General features: G+C 37.4%; 2 protein-coding genes across 3 annotated transcripts in view; both read right to left on the reverse strand.

The window, feature by feature from the left end:
• The window catches only part of LOC121736281 (IDLSRF-like peptide), a 109,176-nt gene extending 101,913 nt beyond the window's left edge, over nt 1–7,263 (reverse strand). The window contains exon 1 of the mRNA XM_042127374.1: nt 7,208–7,263. The gene's annotated coding sequence lies outside the window, so the exon portion shown is untranslated. The remainder of the gene's footprint in view (nt 1–7,207) is intronic.
• Nucleotides 7,264–18,171: 10,908 nt separating this feature from the next.
• On the reverse strand, nt 18,172–21,121 carry LOC121736283. 2 transcript variants are annotated; one of them, XM_042127377.1, is made up of 3 exons: nt 21,053–21,121; nt 20,111–20,292; nt 18,172–18,328 (listed from the first exon to the last, which is right to left on the reverse strand). In XM_042127377.1, exons 1-3 carry the CDS (start codon nt 21,075–21,077, stop codon nt 18,239–18,241), a joined length of 297 nt encoding a protein of 98 aa, XP_041983311.1. In that variant the 5' UTR covers nt 21,078–21,121; the 3' UTR covers nt 18,172–18,238. The 2 variants fall into 2 exon arrangements, with proteins under 2 accessions (XP_041983311.1, XP_041983310.1); XM_042127376.1 differs by having other exon boundaries at nt 20,111–20,298.
• Nucleotides 21,122–22,108: the final 987 nt, after the last annotated feature.

The following is a 22,108-nucleotide window of genomic DNA, read 5'->3' on the forward strand; positions in this document are numbered from 1 at the left end:
AAACCGTACAGGTAGTCCATTGAAATGTTACAATTTTAGGACCGAATATTTCATTTATTAGAGGACGCAATTTTATTTTTGGAATGTGTTGGGGGGGTCGATAGAAGCTTAACCTCAAGTTTGTGGGGTCGCCGCACTTGTCCCCCGGCCGCCATCTTAAAAAAAGGAGTGACAACATTATTTTCGTGATATCTCGGAAACTATAAGTCTTGCAAAAAATTTGTACGAACATAATTTGTTGCAAATTATTTTGCCTACAAATATGTTTATATAACTTTTTACCCTAAATTAAAAATTTATAGCGGCCGGGGGACAAGAGTGGCAACCCCACAAACTTGAGGTTAAGCTTCTATTGACCCCTCAACATATTCCAAAAATAAAATTGCGTCCTCTAATAAATGCAAAGCAAATGTAATATTTCAATGGACTAAGGGTGTGGGCTGTCTTTGAAGTTGGAATCTTTACATGCCAAAGACATCGTAACTTAAATAGTTACTAGCTATTTGACCGAGCTTTGCTCGGTATTCGATAAAACACGAATAAAATGACATTTTCTAAAAATGATTCCTAGCTAGATCGATTTATCGCCCCGGAAACCCTCTATATACTAAATTTCATGAAAATCGTTGGATCCGATTCCGAAGATTCCAATTATTTATATACAAGAATTGCTCGTTTAAAGATATAAGATAATAATGCAGCTAAAATATATTTAACTACTATTAATATTAAATATATTTTAGCATCTTAATTAGTATTTAACTATTCAATTAGAGCAGGTAAAACAAATGGATACTAAACATTTTAAAACGACACTGATGAAAGACTTTAAGTTGAAATTTTGTTAGGAAATCAGGCTTTGGTTTTATCAACCCACACCACAGTCGTTGTAATAAATTAGAGGAATCAGTCCGCCGCGAGTTACGCCGTCGGTCGCCATCCCCGGGGACCGTACTTACCAGATAAGGCTTTGAATTGATCTCCTAAACTGTGTGATATTGATATTAGATATATTTTTATATACTCATATTATAAAGCAAAATAGTATGTTTATTTATTTGTTTGTACGCAATTAACTCGGGTACTACTAGAGTGATTTTGATGTAATTTGGCACAGATAATATAGACTAGACTTGGACTAGACCACCGGAAAGTACATAAGCTTTTTTTGTACGGTTACCGCGTTTCTTATTCAGAACGCGGAACAGCACAGAACGTCTCGTAAGATATTGGTGGTAAAAAGACAGATGCTGTTCATTTAACCTGAGATTTTATAAGTAAATCAGGCGTTGGTTTCAACCCCCGCAACGCTCGATGTGATAAATTAGAGGAATCAGTAGAGGAATCGGTTGTCGATGTAATAAATTTATATGTAATAAATATATATTAACATACGTGGGAGAGCCATGCTTCGGCACAAATGGGCCAGCTCGACCGCTGGAGTACCACGTTCTCACAGAAAACCGGCGTGAAACAGCGCTTGCGCTGTGTTGCGCCGAGTGAGTGAGTTTACCGGAGGCCCAATCCCCTACCCTATTCCTTTCCCTACCCTCCCCTATTACCCTATTCCTTTCCCTGCCCTCCCCTATTACCCTATTCCCTCTTAAAAGGTCGGCAACGCACTTGCAGCTCTTCTGATGCTGCGAGTGTCCATGGGCGACGGAAGTTGCTTTCCATCATGTGACCCGTTTGCTCGTTTGCCCCCTTATTTCATAAAAAAAGGAATTCCTTTATTAGTCCGCCGCGAGTTACTCAATATGCGCTTTTATAATTCTGGGCGTCACGTTATCGTGGAAGCCGACTTCCACGATAAAAAGTTGGGTACGTTAAATGCCCTTTTGATTTTACGCACCGCGGACGTTTTGTGCGGTTCAGAAGAGTGTAGACATCGTGATGTCCTCTAACGTGCACGTTAAAAAGTTATCGTCGACGGAAATTTAAAAGCGTCTTCATAATAAATATTTCCATATATTTTACTTCCCTATGTTATCGTTTTGCCGCGGATGTCCACGATATTACCGCCACGTCCAAAATTATAAAAGCGCACGTTCAGGCTTTGGTTTTATGAACTCCGCAACTGTCGTAACAAATTAGAGGAATCAGTAGAGGAAACAGTGAAGGAATATATTGTCGTTGTAAAAAATTGGAGGAATTGCTCTATCAGTCTGCCGCGAGTTACGCCGTCGCCATCCCCGGGGACTGTACTTGCCAGATAAGGCTTCGGATTGATCTACTGATGTTGGTGAAATATAGCTTTACCCGGCTTTAGAAGTGTTATTTGTCTGATTTCGCAGAAAGAGTTATGTTGTTCAATCTTTATCAGGCCCTTTAGCCGAGACGTTTTGTTGATCGATGTAGAATCGCCGAACAAAATGTATTGAATTGACATAACATGAGGCAAATGACGACTTTATTTTATCGAACGCTTATGTCAGTTCCATCCATCGTGATCGGCGACATGGGCGTACCCAGGTTCTGGGCCAGGGGGGGGGGGGGGGGGTTTAATTGTATGTATATTTTAACAGTAATGAGGGTCTTCGTCAAATCGATTTATTACGTCTTCTGTGAAAGAATCGCTCATTTTATCTTTTATAAGTTGTTTGTTTTATGTATTGCCCCCCCCCCCCCTGCCCCCGCCTATGATCGGCGCCGATTCTATAAAGAAACGATAAAGAAAACGTCTCGGCTTCGTTGGGCTAGGGTATTTAAACAGTGAAGTTATATTTTTCGAGTGTATTGGTTTTTTGGTACGCCTGGAGTTAACACACGGCAAGGATCTTTATAGTGTTCCAGAGCCTAAAAGATTGTCACATTAATACTTTTCATTTGAGGAACCAAATTAGCTGAAAATTATTCAAAAGTTAACTTAGAACGAGGAATCTTCTTCAGGTTCTCAGTTATCGTTAGTCAGTACGACATAGTCAGTCAGTCAGTGTTTTTTTTTTTTTTTTTTTTTTTAATATCGTAGTTTATAAGAAATTATTATTGTATTTTATAATATCTATGGACGCTTCATGCCACGTCAGTCTGGCCCCGTGCTAAGTACCCGAAGGACTTGTGTTACAGGTACCAGACAACGGAAATATTATATTAAATACTTTTATATTATACGTATTATATATATTTTTAAGTATAGCATCCACATATTTCATACACATCTAGGACCCGGGAACATTGAAAACTTTTTGTTCCGTCGGCGGAAATTCGAACTCGCGACCCCCGGACTTGAACTGCCACACGTTCAATGGCGATTCTTTTTCTAATATCGTATCAACTTAGGATACTTACTCGCTTCAGCTGTTATAATAATTGTGTTACGCGAAAGTTGGAAGGATTATTCCATTCCATTAACTTATATGCCACATGGGACGTACGGAAGAAAATTATTACGTATTTAAGCCAAAGGTCAACATTTCATCCAAAAAGTTTACTACACAGTAATAATATAATAATAATATCTATGGACGCTTCACACCACGTACGTCTGGCCCCGTGCTAAGTACCTGAAGGACTTGTGTTACGGGTACCAGACAACGGAAATATATTTAATACTTTTATACTATACATATTATAATATTTGAGATTTTTATTATATTATACACATATTTAATACACATCCATGACCCAGGAACATTGAAAACTTTTTGTTCCGTTGGCGGGATTCGAACCCGCGACCCCCGGCTTGAGCTACCAACAGCCCACCAACTGAGCCACAGAGGTCGTCACAGTATGAATCAAAGTCGATTTGAATGATTTTGTTGCTGTTTTTAATAGATTTCTTCCTTTCTCCGCGCTAGAGGTATAGAAATCAGAATACTTGTTTTTTTTTTCGATTTTCCCCATCGAAAAAAGCTAATACATTTTCACTAAGCACTCTCTATCTTTTGCTAAACTCCCTTTCTGCCAATACAAATATCATCTAACACAATTCATATAGATTATAATATCAAAAAACATCAAAATGCACAAAGAAATACCAAAAAGAGATAAAATCCGAACACGTAGACAAAATATTGTATTACACCCGATACATAGTCTCAAAGGGCCTCTTATATTATCACATTCAATGTCTATCTTGCCTTAATAAGGAGTGAGCACACTGAGACGGGCCGTGCCGGGGCTCAGCGTGCCGGGGCTCATCGCAAAAATTCGCCTCCATACAATTTGTATGGAAGCGGAAATTCGCTGCGCCCCGACACAGTGTGCGATACGCGCATCCGCTTCCATACAAATTGTATGGAGGCGGATTTTTGCGATGAGCCCCGGCATGCTGAGCCCCGGCACGGCCCGTCTCAGTGTGCTAACTCCTATATAATACCTTTCTAGACTGATAAATTCCAGACGTGATTGTTCTGACAGGGTAAAGGTCAGGTTATACCGAAACAAGGCGAGACAAGGTGCGACTTGGTAAGTATAAATTATAGCGATACAAAACTTAGAGATACAAAAATTGGCCAAGTACGAGTCGGACTCGCGCGCGGAGGGTTCCGTACCATCTAAGAGCGAAAATTGTGTTTTTTGTATATTAAGTATATATATTTATTTTTATACTTATTTATTTTATTTTTATTATTGTATTTTGTGAATATTTCAAGTGTACTACGTATATTATTAATTATAAATATAAAGCAGGCCAAAAAATCACGTTTGTTGTCTTAGATCCCTCTTTAACTATTTGATTTATTTTGTTTGTTAGTATTTTATAGCGACAACAGAAACACATTACTTATAACACGGTCACATTAACTAGAGACGCGGTTTGATGACGTCATTATGGAGTGAGCATGTTATTACATTCCAGCGATGTGTCAAATTAATGTGACCGTGTTGTACATAACCTGTGAACATTTCACCGCTCTAGTTATCACCATTCTTGAGATACAGCCTGGAGACAAACAGACGGACTGACAGACAGACAGTCATCGAATTCTTAGTAATAGGGTCAATCGAATTCTTAGTAATAGGGTCAATCGAATTCTTAGTAATAGTTGTCTTCGTCTGTCATATTACTTTTACAATATGCCAGACTAAGACAAGCAAACCGTGTACAGTTATTAGTTGTGTAAATTTTTTTGAAGGTAAACTACTTATATCCAAAGGACTGAATAAACGGAATTTGAAAATCAATTTATTTAAAACCTAATATTATTATATAAAAAAGCGACATAAAAATATATGGGCGAAAAGCCCATAGACGACCCAAATAATTGTAATAAAAAAACTATACGATAATTATTCTTTCAAATTACTGTAAGGGCGCGTTAAGACGTGCGCGTGATCTGCGCGTGTTCTACTATAGCGTATGTGAAAACAAGCGCGCGGCACGCACTGAACCCGCGTAGAACCTGCGCGCAGGCCGCGCGCGTGTTTTCCCATAATCTACCATAGCGGTAGAACACGCGCACGTCTGAACGCGCCCTAACAGTGAGCTACCAAATCTAATACATATATAAAATTCTCGTGTCACAGTTTTCGTTGCCATACTCCTCCGAAACGGCTTGACCGATTCTCATGAAATTTTGTGAGCATATTGAGTAGGTCTGAGAATCGGCCAACATCTATTTTTCATACCAAAAATTATTTATATGGCAAAACAACGTTTGCCGGGACAGCTAGTAATTTTATATGATTCACAGCGGGGCTAAAATGATCGCTTTGAAGAATCATGATATGATTCATTTTTCTAAAATTCTCATTGTTTTTTTGTACTGATTTGACATTAATTGTCATTTTGACAGTTTTGACAATTCATTTGCTGAATTGATTGAGAGGAATTGCTAAATGTGACCATTTTAGCCCCGCAGATCTAACAAATATATTAAAACTAGCTGTCCCGGTGAACTTCGTGTCACTTAAAAACCTTCCCTGGACTTCTACGAATATTTTAAGACTAAAATTAGCCCAATCCGTTCAGCCGTTCTCGAGTTTTGCGCTTAGCAACACATTCAGCGACTCATTTTTATATTATAGAAGATATTAATATTATCTGTGAAAACAAACAATTTCTTTTCAGACAAAGAACTTTGCGCTGCCGTCGGCAGTTTCTCGTTTTAATTATCGAGAAGGAGAGTTGAAGTTGAATTACGGTTAATGCTATAGATTGTTCTTTCTTCAACACTATCGTTTTAAGACCTAGGTTTATAAAAGGTTCATCTAGATAAACTTCCAAGAATAGCTAAAAAAATCAACTACTTACATATTACTTTTTGCTTTTTGTTGTGATCTTAATTCCATCCTAATAATTTTATATTGCGAAAATGAGATGTCTGCGTGTCTGTTACCGATTGACGCTTAAATGAATAAGCTGATTTCGATGAAATTCGATAAAGACGCACTTAAAGTCTCCAGAAATGACCTAGAATAATTAGTTACACGTACATTTATGTACCCGTGCAATAAAAAATATACAGTTTACAATTTTTTGCATAGTTAAAGTTGCCGGAAACACCAAATATTTGCATAATGTCTATTAAAACATATTTTGATCCAAAGTGGTTTAAAAATGTTAATTTAAAAAGGGTATTCCGTATCCCAGATTTTAATAAAGTAACATACGAACGGTTAAACCATAAAGGGTATCTCTAATCCCGCACGAAAAACCATTTAGAAGAACGATTTCCCCGAACAAAGAGATTACTTGTTGCTACAGTAACAATTTTCTTTATAGCTTAACATTATATTATATTAAGCTATGAGAAAAGTATGTTTTCACCCTAAAATTACTCGTTTTATACTAATACTATGAAAAAGTTTGTCCGCCTATCTATTCTTTCTTTACCTTTAAGCCGCTAAACCAAATTATTAAGAAGCTACTTAATGTTTCCAGATTAAATGATAGTTTTTTAAAGCAAAATGTTGTTCCTCGATATTTCAGGGACAAGAGCAACACCTTAGACAAGTAGCTATTGTATTAAGACTTAATAACTATCATGAGAATATTTTTTCTTTGTTTTAACATACCGAGTCTAGGGTAAAATATAGAATTTTATCAAGGCAAAATGTACGGTATCCCTTGATTTCAGCAACAAAGAGCAATAAGTAGCATTTGTATTAAGGCTTATTATAGCGAGTTTACATTATTCAAGTAGAAATCTAGCCCTGGATTGGAATGTAAACCGGTCATTGTATCAAGAATTTTTCTTTGTTTTAATATTCGTTAAAAACAAATCTTGCCTTAGGGTAAAATATAGTATGATATATGACTAACCTTTAGGCTGGATCACGCGAAGGTTCTGTAGATGGTACGTGCTCCCCCTAAGGCCGTCTGCGCCACACTGTGCTTACCTGTTACTCCGCCGGGCGGGGGTGAATGGGGGATGACGTTTAGAACGTACGATATGTCGTACGGAAAAGATCGGGTAGGATTAGGGAGGAAATATCGTGGTGTAAGGTCTTAATTTTTGGCTTTGCTATGCTGGGTTTTGCATTCAATTTTTCTTGTTCTTGCGCCACTGTATAGACCTTAAATATTGTTATAAAATAATATTGGTGTTTAAAAGTGTGGAGAAATAAACTTTATAACTAGTGTTAAACTACTCCGTTAGTTCCGTAGGAAGTTGAAATTTGAACTTCGTAGCATTGCTACGACGCTACGGCTACGAATTGTTTACGAGATTATTCTCAATTTCGTGCATGAAACATTTCTTAAACACAAACACTAGCATACGAGAACATAATCAAATTCAATAGAACATAGTCACTCAATTGATTGAGCAACAAGTAATATATTATTTGAATTTATCCTTTTTGAATCGATGAATGTAACGTTCTATTTATCCATGTTCGGGATTTGACAAATTTAATTCCTGATACCTAAGTAAAATCTAAAAAATCGTCTTAAATCACAAAACCAAAAATTCAATTTTCTCATTCCTTAGCCGATAATTAAATACTCGTCAACTTACTGACACCTCATCCAAAAAGTCGTATGACATCGCGTCGTATGTTCTAAAGGCGTTACAGTATGACGTGTACAGACTTCACGGCCGTGTATGTCGTGTGAGTTACCCCATGAATGTAATAAGGTCACATACATGAGCACCCCCTCCCGCCCTTCCCCCTCGCTCGGACAAAATGTTTTCAATGTGTTTAAATACACGACAACGAGTTTAAAGAAAGGCATATTACATCAGAGAAGTTAATTTATAGGCAAACAAGATAACGCCCGCAACTCCGTTGCGCCAAAATTCGTTTATCACTCGGTAACCGTACATTTTTCCTTTCTCGGGATTCAGACTGTCTTCATACCCAGCAAATTGGTTTAGCGGTTTGGGCGTGAGGGGCGAGAGACAGACAGACATGTTTTCACATTTATAATGTTAGTTAATAGTATGGATGGCGGACAAACGTAATTTGGTCGGGTTATGTCAAGTCAATATCAGTCATAATCTATCGAATCCGTTAAACAATACGCGACCAAATTACGTAAGTCCTCCTTAATATAATATTATATAATAATATAATATTATCTATAATACTCGTAGTACTTATTTGTTTCACCATACAACCATAGGCTATAGCTACTGATACGATTATATTGAAGTCCTTATCATTGAAGTGATACGTGGGAGAGCCATGCTTCGGCACGAATGGGCCGGCTCGACCGAAGAAATACCACGTTCTCACAGAAAACCGGCGCGAAACAGCGCTTGCGCTGTGTTTCCCCGAGTGAGTGATTTTACCGGAGGCCCAATCCCCTACCCTATTCCCTTCCCTACCCTCCCCTATTCCCTTCCCTTCCCATCCCTATTACCCTATTCTCTCTTAAAGGGCCGGCAATGCACCTGCAGCTCTTCTGATGCTGCGAGTGTCCATGGGCGACGGAAGTTGCTTTCCATCAGGTGACCCGTTTGCTCCCTTATTTCATAAAAAAATGCTCGGTTTCCTTGTGTTAAACGAAGTTTCAAGTTACACTTAGTTGACACTAATAGGAGCAATAAAAGCTAATAGAAAATAAAACCAGAGTAGACATGATAAAACTATCTTCCGTTAGCTGACAAGTTAAGACTTCACAATATATTCTGGTTAAATGTCAGAGTAACGTACATTTTAGAATCTGCCCGACCCTATTCGAGGACGTTCCCAAATTGGCACAATCCGTTTTCAGAGCTAGGTTTACTTAGGGCTGGCTTTGACTGGGAACGGGAAATGACTAGCAAACTACGACCCTCTAATGGGTTTTTGTCTGAAGTTTATCTATTCATTAGCACTTTTGATTGGCTAACGTCGCAACTAAACAACAGCTCTGTTGAATAGATAAACTCCGATTAAAAAGCCTCAGAAACCGTACATATAAGGTTTAAGGGCCAGCCCACAGCACCACAAGCACACCACGTGGTCGAGCGTATATTTCGTATTGTAAATGAACTGGGCCAGGGGTCACCAATTAGTTTCGCTCGGGGTCCGTTTTAAGACATGAAATAACCTTCGCGGTCCACACATTGTATATAAAAAAAATAATAAACAAAGGTAATTACGGAAATTACAAAGGTATTTTTTAGATATCAATGAGAAAAGTAACCATTTTTTTTGTTGCTAATTATCTCTCTGAAGTTTGGCGTGAAATATTGGTGCAAGCTATAGATATTGACATTAAATCCTAGAGATGTTGAAGGCCTAAGATGAACGAAGATCGTCTCTGAACATGCTCGGTCCGCCCGAACACAATGGGTCGGCGGTCCGGATGCGGACCGCGGTCCGCCATTTGGTGACCCCTGAACTGGACTATTCACACGTACCACATTTTGCAGTCGTTGTCGACCACTTGTGTGATACCGACCACATCGCAACCACAAGCGGACTAGTGGCCGACCACATCGCAACCACAACGTTGCGTCGATGAAATGACTGCTTTTTTTATGTTCATTAATTAATAATACGAAAAAAAATATATCTGAAAAATGGGCGGTTCCCGATCCCGAGCGATAAGCACAATGAAGTAAGTAGCAATATCTAGAATATACTATTGAATAATTGCATTTGGATGTGGACAATGGACATAGGCTACATTTTCGACTAGTAAGTAGTAGCTGTGACATGTTCGCACCACGAATACGGAATACCAAGCAGCTTGCACTTCGTAAGCACACAGAATCCATACTAATATTACGTAATCGTCTGTTTGTACTTTGTTTGTCAAAACGCTAAAGATCAGATCAGATTTTGAGTACCGTTTTGTATTTAGGTTACTTTGATTGCCTGAAAATATCATATTAAGAGGAGACACTAGAGCCGTTCTTCCATACAAATGTTGTCCCCTGTTTCCTCCGATAATGCCGGTAGAGTTATAATTTTTATCCTGAATATATATGGCCACTATTAGCATGTCCCTATGTTTTCTTTTTTTTATAATTTAATTATTCAAAACGATATGAAAGTTCTAAAACCCAAAAAAATGGCCAAATTTTCTGCTGTGTTCAAACATCCAGAAAACAAATTTGGCTCGATTATATAAAAAAAAATCTTGGAACACAGCTCAAGCCTTGCTTTAATTTTAATGAAAAAAGTACTTAAATCACTTAAGTTTTGGAGAAGAAATCATGGGACAACGAATCTGGAAAAGAAATGGGGAAACGCATTGATTTTCTGTTATTTTATTAGATCAAGCTGCAGCAGTTGTCTCTATCGAGCTCTGCGACTTGATTGAGGTTTATTAGGCAGACAGCAATAGATTTTACATTTCTACTTGTTTTTCATTTCTCTAGCCCTTGGTGTATCATCTTAAGATTTTTTTGCGTAGGTTTCCGCTCGATGGTAAGTATGTTGAAAATATTAAATACATGACCTATAGCAGAAGGAGGGCTAAATAGGTATGTACCATTGAAGAAATAGATTCATAGGCAGTTGACAGACCTACGTAATTTGGAATAAGTCGGAATAAGCCCCAATTTCACCAACGACTGTTAAAGTTAACGCTCGAATTAGTATCACGTTACCTCTTTCATTTTTCTTATGAATGAAAGAGAAGACTTGACATTTTAACAAGCTGTTAGCATTAACAGACGTTGGTGAAATTGGGGCTAAGTCAGTTTAATGTTAACTTTAATCTATCGGCTGGGTTTGACATAACGCAACCAAAATAAGTAGGTCCACCATCTGCCCAGGCATCAACTTCTCTGATAGTACTAATATATGTTTGGTACGCTCTGAAGCATGAACGGTTTAATGGAGTTTTGCTTGAGAGGTGTCGTTCCACTCGTTCCAAATAAATCTATATATATATATATAAAACTCAAAGGTGACTGACTGATTGACATAGTGATCTATCAACGCACAGCCCAAACCACTGGACGGATCGGGCTGAAATTTGGCATGCAGGTAGATGTTATGACGTAGGCATCCGCTAAGAAAGTATTTTAATAAATTCGAACCCCAATTGGCTCAAATAGGGGATGAAAGTTTGTATATAATAATACTTTTTAACGCGAGCGAAGCCGCGGGCAAAAGCTCGTAAAGAAATAAAAAATAAAAACACAGCTGTCATAATATATACAGGTTATAACATAGACTTATTTATATACTGCACTATAAGTTTATGGGTTATAAGTTAAAACCATAAAGTTTATGTACCTAGCGGAATAGAGCAACAATCTCGAGCGTAACCGAAATTGGTTTTCATCTGTGTGAAAAATATGTGTACGTATACACTTACACAAGCATGATTGGACATGAATTCTATGAGATTAAATTGTCAACGTGCGGCACGTGCCGACTGGACGTCAAAAAAAGAGTTCTGCTGTCATGTATCACACTTCTCTTTTTACCACGCAGTGTTACAAATAGTGACATCTCGCTTGCTCAGGCCTTTGTTCCTCTATTCCGCTAGGTATATTAACTCTATGGTTATAACAAAACTAAGTGACAATACTTTAGGGTGTGTTACATGTGTTCTTTGTAGAGAGTTCACTGTGAAAGTAGCATCGCTGAAAGACCAAACTTTTTTTACTTTTGTATGCGCAAGCGCTCCAGTGTCACGAGTTAGCCCATACAAAAGTGAAAAAAAAGGTCTTTCAACGCTGCTACTTTCACAGTGAACTCTCTAACGGCCGTTCCCAATAATAGAGATAGGAATAGCTCACATTAGACATTAAAGACATATTTTATGTCAATTGTGAGCTATTCCTATCTCTAGTAGGGCAAAACCAGAGATAAATCAAATATTGGGAATGGCCGTAAGAGGAACAAGTACATACCGTACCCTAAAGTATTATATACTTTGTTTTGTTACAGCTTCTATAAGAAGTTTTTTTCTGACAATTTTACGCATGCTATACATACTGAATTTTGAAAATATCCATACTAATATTATAAATGCGAAAGTGTGTCTGTCTGTTTGTCTGTTACCTCTTCACGCCCAAACCACTTAACCGATTTTGCTGAAATTTGGCATGGAGATACTTTGAGTCCCGGGAAAGGACATAGGATACTTTTTAACCCGGAAAAATGTATGGTTTCCGCGCGATAAACGAGTTTTAACGCAATACAGTTGCGGGCATTATCTATTATTTGAATAAATAGCAACATTTTTTTCCTCTCTCTACAAACTAACTCCGACATCCTCCGTAGCGATATTTCACCATTATTAAGCTATTTATTTTGCAATTGATACAACATAGCAGACCCATTACACGCCCATCTGAGCCCGTATTAAGGAAATACGGAAAAGCCTTCGAAGTCAATAGCACAGTATAATAATATACAGTAGAATAGACCGCGTCAATTGGGTGCACAAATTGTAAGAGTGATTTTAGATGACTTTGGAGAGCAATGGTAAATAATTCAGTTTCAATTTCGATAGCTACGACAGTTAAATGTGTAAATAAAAATGTACGGAATTTGATATCGCAAGGCATCGCAAAAGCTATGCTACTAAGCGATGCGAGTAAAATGTAACCCAGTATAGACATAGTACGAGTAAAAGGAGGGGAACTAAGTTATCTTCATACAAAGGCACCGCGCGCGGCTTGTATGTGTGCGCCATAGTATCAATGCGTCGCCACGTACGGCACACAACAAAATCTCGGCGGTACACCAGCTTCTAAAACTCGCCGAGATTTTGTTGTGTGCTGATGGCGCACACATACAAGCCGCGCGCGGTGCCTTTGTATGAAGATAATTTACTTCCCCTCCTTTTACTATGGTATAGATAGTAGGCGAAGCCAGTTACAGTGACGTCTAGAACTGAAGCCATAACACAGATTACTAAATACTTGCTACGTAAGCCACACTAATAAATCTAATAATAATTGTTCCAAAATATACACCAGTGTATTAAGTATCCGACTTTGTTGAGATGTCATTAAAATACGTTACACTTGTCTCACCGACCAGTACAATATAATATTATCATCAGAATATTCAATACGCCATGAGCACAGCCCACAGGCCCTTTTTGGGTTCCAAAACCCACGCTCTGTGGTCTCTTACTTCGCTGTCGTAACTATATTATATAGAATGCTATTTGTCTAGGAACTCTGAACGTGACGTTATTGAAATCAAACGTGCAATAAAATAACTAAATCACACTACTATGTACATGTATTGTATTGTATTGTGTAAATAGGAAGGAAGGTTTTCTATTTAAATATTATATTACAATATATTTTGTGAGCTTAGGATTGTATTGTATATTCTTACCGAAAATTCGTAAATAAAATGTTCAAAGACTAAATTAATGTAACTCTATTTATATCGAGTCAGACCCAAGTATTTCCAAAGTGGTCTAATGCTTTTCAGTGATCAAAAAGCGAACATACAAAAATACAAATACTTCTTTATTTTAATATTCATTGACATAAATCTTCGATCACTAATATACAAGATACACAGTCCCATACAAAACCTCTCGAAAATCTGTCGCCGAGTAAAAGTGTTTAAAAAAGTATACATTTATCTAAAATCAACCTTAATAATAGTTATTAAAGATCTTTTTATGAAACAATGTACATGCGTGTTTACAAAGCAATAAATTTTTACGAACGACGCACGCTTCAAACTAAATTCAACCATCCGCGTATATGTCTTAAAGTTTAAATTATTACAATTCCAAAAAAGCACTTCAATAATTTTACGGCCGCACTTCGCCGCTGAAACAAGGTGTCACTTCACCTTGTTTCGACCAGTATGAGCGGAGTCGAACTGTTCAACATTTTTTTGTTGATTGTAATAATTTTAATAGTCCATTTTTTAATTTTTCCAAAGTTTAATGTATATTAAAGTGTGGAGTAATTATTTTTACTTGTAATATTATGTTGTTCTAATACGTTTAATCTTATAGTTAACTAAAATATACGTGTATACATTGAATATAAATGCTTAGAACATACAACGCTCGCTAAAGTCGGCTTGAAAAATTGTTCGCATCTTTGCCGTGCTGATATCCAATCTCCACATCTAACTGGATCTCGAGGAAACCTAAAAAAATATATTCCTCAATAAAATAAATAATAATTAATAGCGACTCCACCAAATGGAACAGAAACACAGTGTATAACCCGAAAATTTCAAGTGGGCATGATAAACTAGGATAAGTACCTTTAGTATGAGTATTCGCAATTGAGATGGTTTATACCTCGTGTTGATTTATTTACAACTTAATTTTAAAACTGTTTTTTGTGGATTTCTTAACAAAATACCAATATTTACAATACAATTGTATGAAATATATTAGGATAAAATTAATACTTACCGGAAATATGAAATTCCTTCCTTTTTTGCGTTTTAAACGTATGATTTTTACAATTGTTGAACGAACACTGGGACATGTTTCCCAGCGGAGCGTTCGAGCAGTACTAAATCGAAAGTCCACCAGAATGTTGCGTTTGGTGCTCTTTTAGTGAGGTCGTTTTTTGCCGCGGACTGTGTATCTTGTATATTAGTGATCGAAGACATAAATAGAAACTCTTGCCATTTAACCCAAGTCTCTATATATTGTCAGTAGAGTATAGACTCTAACTATAGAGTTACGGAACCTAATTTTACTCGTAGAGTTTTTCGGGTAACTTTCTGCCGCGCACTGTAAAACTGGAACGAACTGTCATCAGCAGTATTTCTGGACCTTTAGTGCGACAAACCTTCCAGAAGAGAGCGTATTCCCTCTTAAAAGGTCGGCAACGCACCTGCAACTCTTCTGATGTCTCGAGGTAGTTGCTTTCCATCAGATGACCAGTTTTCTCGTTTGCCCCCTAATTTTATAAAAAAGTCAAACTTAATTTTGAAATATTTATAAACACGTTACAATTAACGTGGGAAGTGTACATTTTCTAGGGTAAAATGTCCCTATCCAGGGACTCATAGTAACCAAAAATATATCATCCAAATTGATTCTTGAAGAGGTAACAGACATACACACTTTCGCGTTTATAATAATAGTACGGATATAAAACAGACACTTGAGTTTATTAACATAAAAGCATTTCCTGTTCCTGTCACTTCATTATCAAATTACTTAGAAGGAAATATTATTTACAAATTGAAAATGCCCACGTAAAAATGTACTCTCGAATATACATATTTTTTATCATTTAAAGACGCAATTGGATAAAATGGATAAACAACATTTTATAACATTAAGGGCTGCGCACTCAACTCTGGAACGAATTGTCACCAGCAGTATTACCGGACCTATACGACCTGTAAAACGTTCAAGAAGAGAGCGTAAGGCCGGCAACGCACCTGCAGCTCTTCTGATGCTGCGGGTGACCCGTTTGCTCGTTTGCCCCCTTATTTCATTAAAAAAAAACCTCTTTTTTCCCTTATTATTGAAAGAAACCTTGTAACTTATAACTATTTCATCATCTGGCTAATCTATACTAGTCCATACTAATTCTATACTAATATTATAAATGCGAAAGTATCTCTGTCTGTCTGTCTCGCTTTCACGCCAAAACTACCGAACCGATTGTAATGAAATTTTGTATACAGATAGTCTAAAGCGGGGAATTCACTACTGGGCTGCCCGCGGGCCGCCCGGTCAGGCACAAGTCTGCCACTTGCCCCTATTGAACACACACAGAACAGGCAAGTCAGTCAAATAGATAGAGGGCTGCAGCTCGGTCGTGGACTCATGGACTCAATCTTCTTTGTAACAAATGATAGATAGATCGGCATTGATTTCTTTGGATTTTTCAATAAGTATCCTTGTTTGTAACTTTCTACAAACAAGGATACGACCGGTAAATGGAAATAAACGAATGTCAAAATTGTTTTGTGCCTTCATTCCTAAGTTTAGTGTTTGTATTGTTTGCAATAATATGTTTTAAAATAATATTTTAAGTGCACTCCAATCGCTCTCCAAGACGCGAATGACGACGGCCGCCCGTAGCGACCATTCATGTACAGACTTGCCCGTGCCCGCGCGGGAAAAATGCGATCTCGCGGGCAGGCTGCGGGCACGGGCCAACGGGCATGTCTGTGCCCGTACCTAGGAATTGACGAGCAGACATGCGACAGACCTGCCCGTGACGGGCGACCCGTAACGGGCGGCCCGGTAGTCAATTCCCCGCTTAAAGCCTGAGAAAGGACAAAGGCTACTTTTTTACTGAAAAAAAGCGTTGTAAGGGGGTGAAAATGCGTAAATTTGTTCAAATTAAGTTAGTTCCAAAAATTCATAATAAATGGCGCCGTGCGTCTCCTTCATCGCGCTAACGCTTGCCCAAAAGTATTTTTATAAGAGGTGGTATTATCTTACATTCGATTTTCGATTTTTTTCGATTGTTATTTCTTTCACATTGCTAATCTAGCAGGTAGGCTCAGTTCTGCAGCATATGCAGTCAGAAAAATTAGAGAAATTTCTGACGAAGACACGGCACGATTAGTATATTTTAGTTATTTTCATAGTAGGATGTCATATGGAATCCTTTTATGGGGAAACGCTGCCGACATTAATACAATATTTGTGCTGCAGAAGCGAGCCATACGTTCTATTTATAAAATGTCTGCTTTAGAATCTCTGAGAGATAAATTTAAAGAAATTGGTATTCTAACTGTTGCTTCTCAATACATTTTGGATAATGTAATATATGTTAGAAAAAATATAAATAAATTTAAAGTTAAAAGTGACATTCACTGTAGAAATACTAGAAATAAGCACAAGCTGGACATGCCAGTGATCAGACTTAGTAAAGTCAGTAAATCTTTTAAAGGTCAATGTATACGCCTTTACAATAAAATCCCAGAAAACGTTCAAAATCTTTCCATTAATAAATTTAAAAAAGTAGTCAAAGAGCGTTTGTGTGCCAAAGCTTATTATAAGGTCAATGATTTCATAGAAGATGGCACATCTTGGGAGTAGGATGGCTTCTTGCAAGGCTACTTCTACATTATTATATTATGACTTACAATTATGTATGTTGACATTGTATATAATATTAAGTTACAAAATTGTAAACTTTATTTTAAAAGAATAATTTTTCTCTCACTTTTTTGGTAAAAAGTGGAACCCGTGCGAGTTTCTTACGCCGGTTCTTCTCGCCGGGATAGTTCCCGAACCGGTGGTAGGCATCAGGTAGACATTCTGAAAAAATTTGATTCAAATTTACTCAGAAATAAAACATTTTTTATTTCTTATTTTTATTTATTTTTCGGGGGGCTCGGGGGGCGCAGCCCCCCGCCAAAACAAAAACAAACCAGTGGACTAAGCGTCGTCTAGCTGTAGTGTTGAACGTTGTAGTCAACAAGTCGGCTAAACGACGTACTTATAGCCGTGTGATTGAATGGCGTTGTTCAGTCAAAGGGCTAGCTGTTTGATTGAACGGATATTTAAACCTACTGGCTGCGACATATATATAGAAGAATTACTATACAGTATACTATGGTACTAATTGGTCAACTCGCTATGAAAAATGCCCTGACGTCATTGATTTACCCGTCCATACTAATGTTCTAAATGCGAATGTCTGTCTGTCTGTTACTTCTTCACGCTTACACCACTAAACCGATTTTGATGAAATTTGGTATGAAGATACTTTCGAGTCCCAGGAAAAGACTTTATCCTGGAAATTGTACGGTTCTACGCTGCTACTTTCACAGTTAATACAACTAATACAAGGGACACATACACACCCTAAATATATTATTTGTATCAATCAATCAATTTATTTATTTGCCAAGAAGTGCAGCTAGGTATTTACATCACAATGGGCTCTTTGGTGAATATGAAAACAAACATCAGAGTACTTAGAAGTAAAATCACATTTTATTTATCAATTTGAAACTTATTACCTACATGATAAAGTCCAATTTACAACTCCGTGTGCGGCGAGGGGAACTTTTTAAGGACCGCGTGATACAGGTTATAGAACGCGTACACAGACACGCTGAGAATCACAACCTGAAATTAAAAAGGTACGGTTAGGTGGGACACGGAAAATATACCATATTTTATGCTAAGTACTCACATACGGTTTTGCTCGAAAGTTTTACTCCAAGTCGAGCAATAACCACAGTGTGGACCGCAAAACTGACAGCTCGCTTCGAGCCGGCTCGATGGAATTCAATATGTCAAAATATATGTCATTTCCTTCGATTCGGAGTAAAACTATCGAGCAAAACTGTATGTGAGTACTTAGCATAAGGTAAGCATGTCCAAATTGGAAATGTAAAAGAACACTGATGAATTTTAGGGACAAAATGACTGTCACTGCCGCTTTGTATATTCCGACCATAAAGTTAATATACCTAGCGGGATAGAGAAACAAAGACCTGAACAAGAGAGATGTCATTATCAGTAACACTGCGTGGTAAAAAGAGACGTGTGATACATGACAGCAGCACTCTTTTTTGACGTCCAGTCGGCACGTGCCGCACGTTGACAATTTAATCTCATAGAAATCCTGTTCGATCATGCTTGTCTAAGTGTATACGTACACATATTTTTACACACAGATGAAACCAATTTCGGTTTCGTTTGACAGCTCGAGATTGTTGCTCTATTCCGCTAGGTGTATTAACTTTATGATTCCGACTCAGTATCCTTTTTACCTATTCTGTTTCTACGTTGCAAAAAGTTGTAGAAAATCATACATTATACCGAGATAGCACTTAATGTAGCTATCGGTAAGTATGCAATAATATAAATGATATCATATTATTGCTATAGCATTTAAGAGCCCATATGACCCTAACTTGACTACATACATTAACCTAGATCTCAAAATCTGTAAGGTCTAGAAAACTGATTTTTTTGACACAAGTAACTTCAGTTCATAAAGATTAAATGCTCAAGATGAAAACACGATTACTCAAAAAATGCTCGATAGTTTCTTTTTTACAAAAAACCTTGTTTTAGACACATTTTTGCTTGGATCTTCGAAGTTTGCTGTCTTTTCTTTAATATTTTTTAATATCTAAAAAGGTATTGATAAAACCTAAATTTGCTTAAAACACTTTTTTCATAATCATTATAGTTCGTCTTTTATTCAAGTAAAACTAACTCGGCGATGATTCCGCGCCGTCCTTTTTCACCTGGCATATGAAAGGCGGGCGTGAGTGTGAAGAGAGAAGGATGATGTTTGATTTTTAGAGTCAGGTGAGCTCTTAAAACAGGTTTTTCTTATACCCGCAACTATATTGGCGTAGAAATTTGTTTATACAAAAACCGTTACTTATACGAAAAAAAAATTCAGAACCATTTTATCTTTTTCCTTATCCGGTTCTAATAGTTTCATAACATACCTAAACATAAAAAATGATGACCATACAAAACCACTAAACGGATTTTGATAACCTTTTATTATCATTCATCATTGTTAAGCCCAAAAAGTACATTGTTTCTATGAAATACCGCACACTTTCGGAGCCACTGCATAATTTTGGGTGTACAAAACATTTCTGACTCATCTAATGATCTACAGGATGTAACAAAACTAAGTGATAATACTTTAGGGTGTGTATGGATCTACACAGAGGTTTCTGTGAAAATAGCAGCGCTGAAAGAGTAACTTTTTTTCTACTTTAGTATGGGAAAATTCATGATGCTCGGGCGTACAAATCACAAAAAATTGTCCTTTAGCGCTGCTACTTTCACAGTCAACTCTATCTGAGGGGCACATACAAACCCCAAAGTATTATCACTTAGTTTTGTGACACATTGTACAGATCCAACCGAACTTACCAAAGAACCGCCGAAGACGAAACTCAAGAAGTTCCCATCGATCATGGTGGTGCCCTGCAGGGACCTGGCCTGGCCCTGAAACAGCTCCTTCGTGCCCGACCCTGTGGCCTTCCGTTCCTCCATCATTCTCTTCATGGAGGACAGCCTCTCCTTCAGCTCGTCAATCGATTCCATTACATCCTCTGTTTCTGGAACAAGGGGTTACTGTAGTGCATGGGTAATGGTTTCTATATAGGCACCTGCCCACACCTTGACCACCATAAAAAATGAAATGAACCTTGAATACATATTTTATAGTTGACTAGATGACGCCCACAATTACCTTGCGCCGAAATTTGAAAGCAGTCTAAAGGAGTGAGCACACTGAGACGGGCCGTGCCGGGGCTCAGCGTGCCGGGGCTCATCGCAAAAATCTAAATCGGTTCAGTCGTTTAAGGGTGGAGAGGTAACAAATATAACCACTTTCGCATTTTTAATATTAGTAAGGATACCAATTTTAATAGCGAGTCTAATTGAAACACAAAGAACCTAGGTTTTAGGTGTCCCAAAAAAGGTAGCAGACAGACAAACTGACAGGCAGGCAAATAGACATACACACTTTTACATTTGTAGATATAATAATTAGTATCGATAACACAAAGCAACCGGTTTCGAGTTGATGTTTGACAAAGTATCACAGCACTTGGCACAAACATTATATGAAAAAACTAAAAAAAAAAAACAATTTATTGAGTGTTAAATGACTGAAATTAATTGTTCTTAATTTATTCCAAGGATTTTCACTCTAAACACACAAAGAAATAACATGAAAACACAAAAAACAAAGGTTATTTTGACTCGCAATCCTTTGGTTTTTCCAACACTTTTCTGAATGGAACACTGGTTTAAAAACACAAAGAACAACCACAGAATGCACTTAATATTAAAATAAATAGAGTATACCTTGGGATTCTCTTTCCGGGCTCATTTTTAACAATATTTATTTTCAATATCCCCACAGAGTATGGCGGTCATGAAACATGGCCGCCGCGCGTGCGCACTAGTTTTTGAATTATTGATCTATCCCCGGGAATAGCTAAGTCTAGATGCCTAGCAGCTTTTTTAATCCTATCCCAGCACTGATTTACAATACTTACTAAGCTGTGCTTAGGTACTTCCAAGCTACTGCTAGAGCCTAATATTCCCTTTCTTAAGCTGCGTCGTTAGCTTATTTTTTCCTCCGTAAAAGCACTGATTTACAAGCTTTTCTCGAGGTTTTCCTAGGTCTCGTAAGCATTTATGCGAACATTAAGAAAATGGGTTCAATTCTTACTTAGTTTTATTTCATTAATTAATTAATTACTTGTTTCATTAATTACTTGTCTTGAATTTTTGTCTTCATTATTATAGTAGGTAATATTATAATAAATTAAGTATTAAATATTTAAAGCATAATATTGTGCTATCGAAAAGTCTAAAAAGTCTATTAAAATGATTAATTAACAAGACCTTTTCAACGTAGTTTCATTGTAAAAGAGTTTTTAAGTTTACTTATTTATGTTAGTACAATTAATAATATTATCCTTATAAGTACTTTATAGCCTAATAGTTAACTTTAAAGACTATTTTTCAGCCTGACTGCCTTTATGGCCAGATGTTTTTGCATCCGCGGATGAACCGTGCACATTGTTAAGCCGCATTCATCAGCCGCGACTTATGGATGTGTCCGATAATTTGTTTCTAGCTTACTCGTCGAACTTAGGCAAATGCGTCTCGTCGAAGTGTAGAACATGTCACGCGTAATTGGCGAGACGCGTGACACCGCCTGTCACGCCATCACGTCACGTACGTGACATGAATACGGGAAAAGTTTTCAGTGCTGATTATGTAGGCGGTTATACTGCATGACTGGTGAGACATGTTCAATACTCGAGGACGTGATATTTCGCTATTATATTAGATGAAAAAAAAATAACATCAATTGGTCACTGAGTAAATGTAGCTTAAAGTTAAATAACT

Source organism: Aricia agestis, chromosome 18, assembly GCF_905147365.1.
Source record: "Aricia agestis chromosome 18, ilAriAges1.1, whole genome shotgun sequence".
Classification (NCBI taxonomy): Eukaryota; Metazoa; Arthropoda; class Insecta; order Lepidoptera; family Lycaenidae; genus Aricia; species Aricia agestis.